This window comes from Pterocles gutturalis, unplaced genomic scaffold, assembly GCF_000699245.1.
Source record: "Pterocles gutturalis isolate BGI_N339 unplaced genomic scaffold, ASM69924v1 scaffold5482, whole genome shotgun sequence".
Taxonomy (NCBI): Eukaryota; Metazoa; Chordata; class Aves; order Pterocliformes; family Pteroclidae; genus Pterocles; species Pterocles gutturalis.
Genome location: NW_010110026.1, coordinates 15,925 through 16,225, shown reverse-complemented (window position 1 = coordinate 16,225; position 301 = coordinate 15,925). Strand labels below are relative to the sequence as shown.

The 301-nt window shown below is 54.2% G+C and overlaps 1 protein-coding gene across 1 annotated transcript in view; it reads left to right on the top strand.

Annotated features, from left to right (window-relative positions):
- Positions 1 to 29: 29 nt before the first annotated feature.
- Positions 30 to 301, top strand: part of MALL (mal, T-cell differentiation protein-like) — a 2,244-nt gene continuing 1,972 nt past the window's right edge. Inside the window, exon 1 of the mRNA XM_010073164.1 lies at positions 30 to 131. Coding sequence (XP_010071466.1) covers positions 30 to 131 — 102 coding nt within the window. The remainder of the gene's footprint in view (positions 132 to 301) is intronic.

Sequence of the window (301 nt, the reverse complement as noted above, 5' to 3'; positions counted from 1 at the left end):
GGAGCGGTCGTAGCGCCAGCTGAGAAGAGATGGCCTCGGTGGGTCCCTCCACGGGCTCCACGCAGCCTGCCTTGCCCTCCGGACCCACTGTCTTCAAAACTGTCCCCTACGCCTTCATGCTGCCGGAGATCGTGAGTATGCCAAGCTCTGCTGCATTACAGCATCCCACTGCAGGCTCTAGGGAATCTAAAAATTGGGGAGCAGCCCCCGAAATGATGCTGACGAGAGCGTTAATGAGAAATAATGTCCTCTCTTTAATCTTATACTGGATGCACAAAGGTGGTCTTCGCAGTAGGTTTTT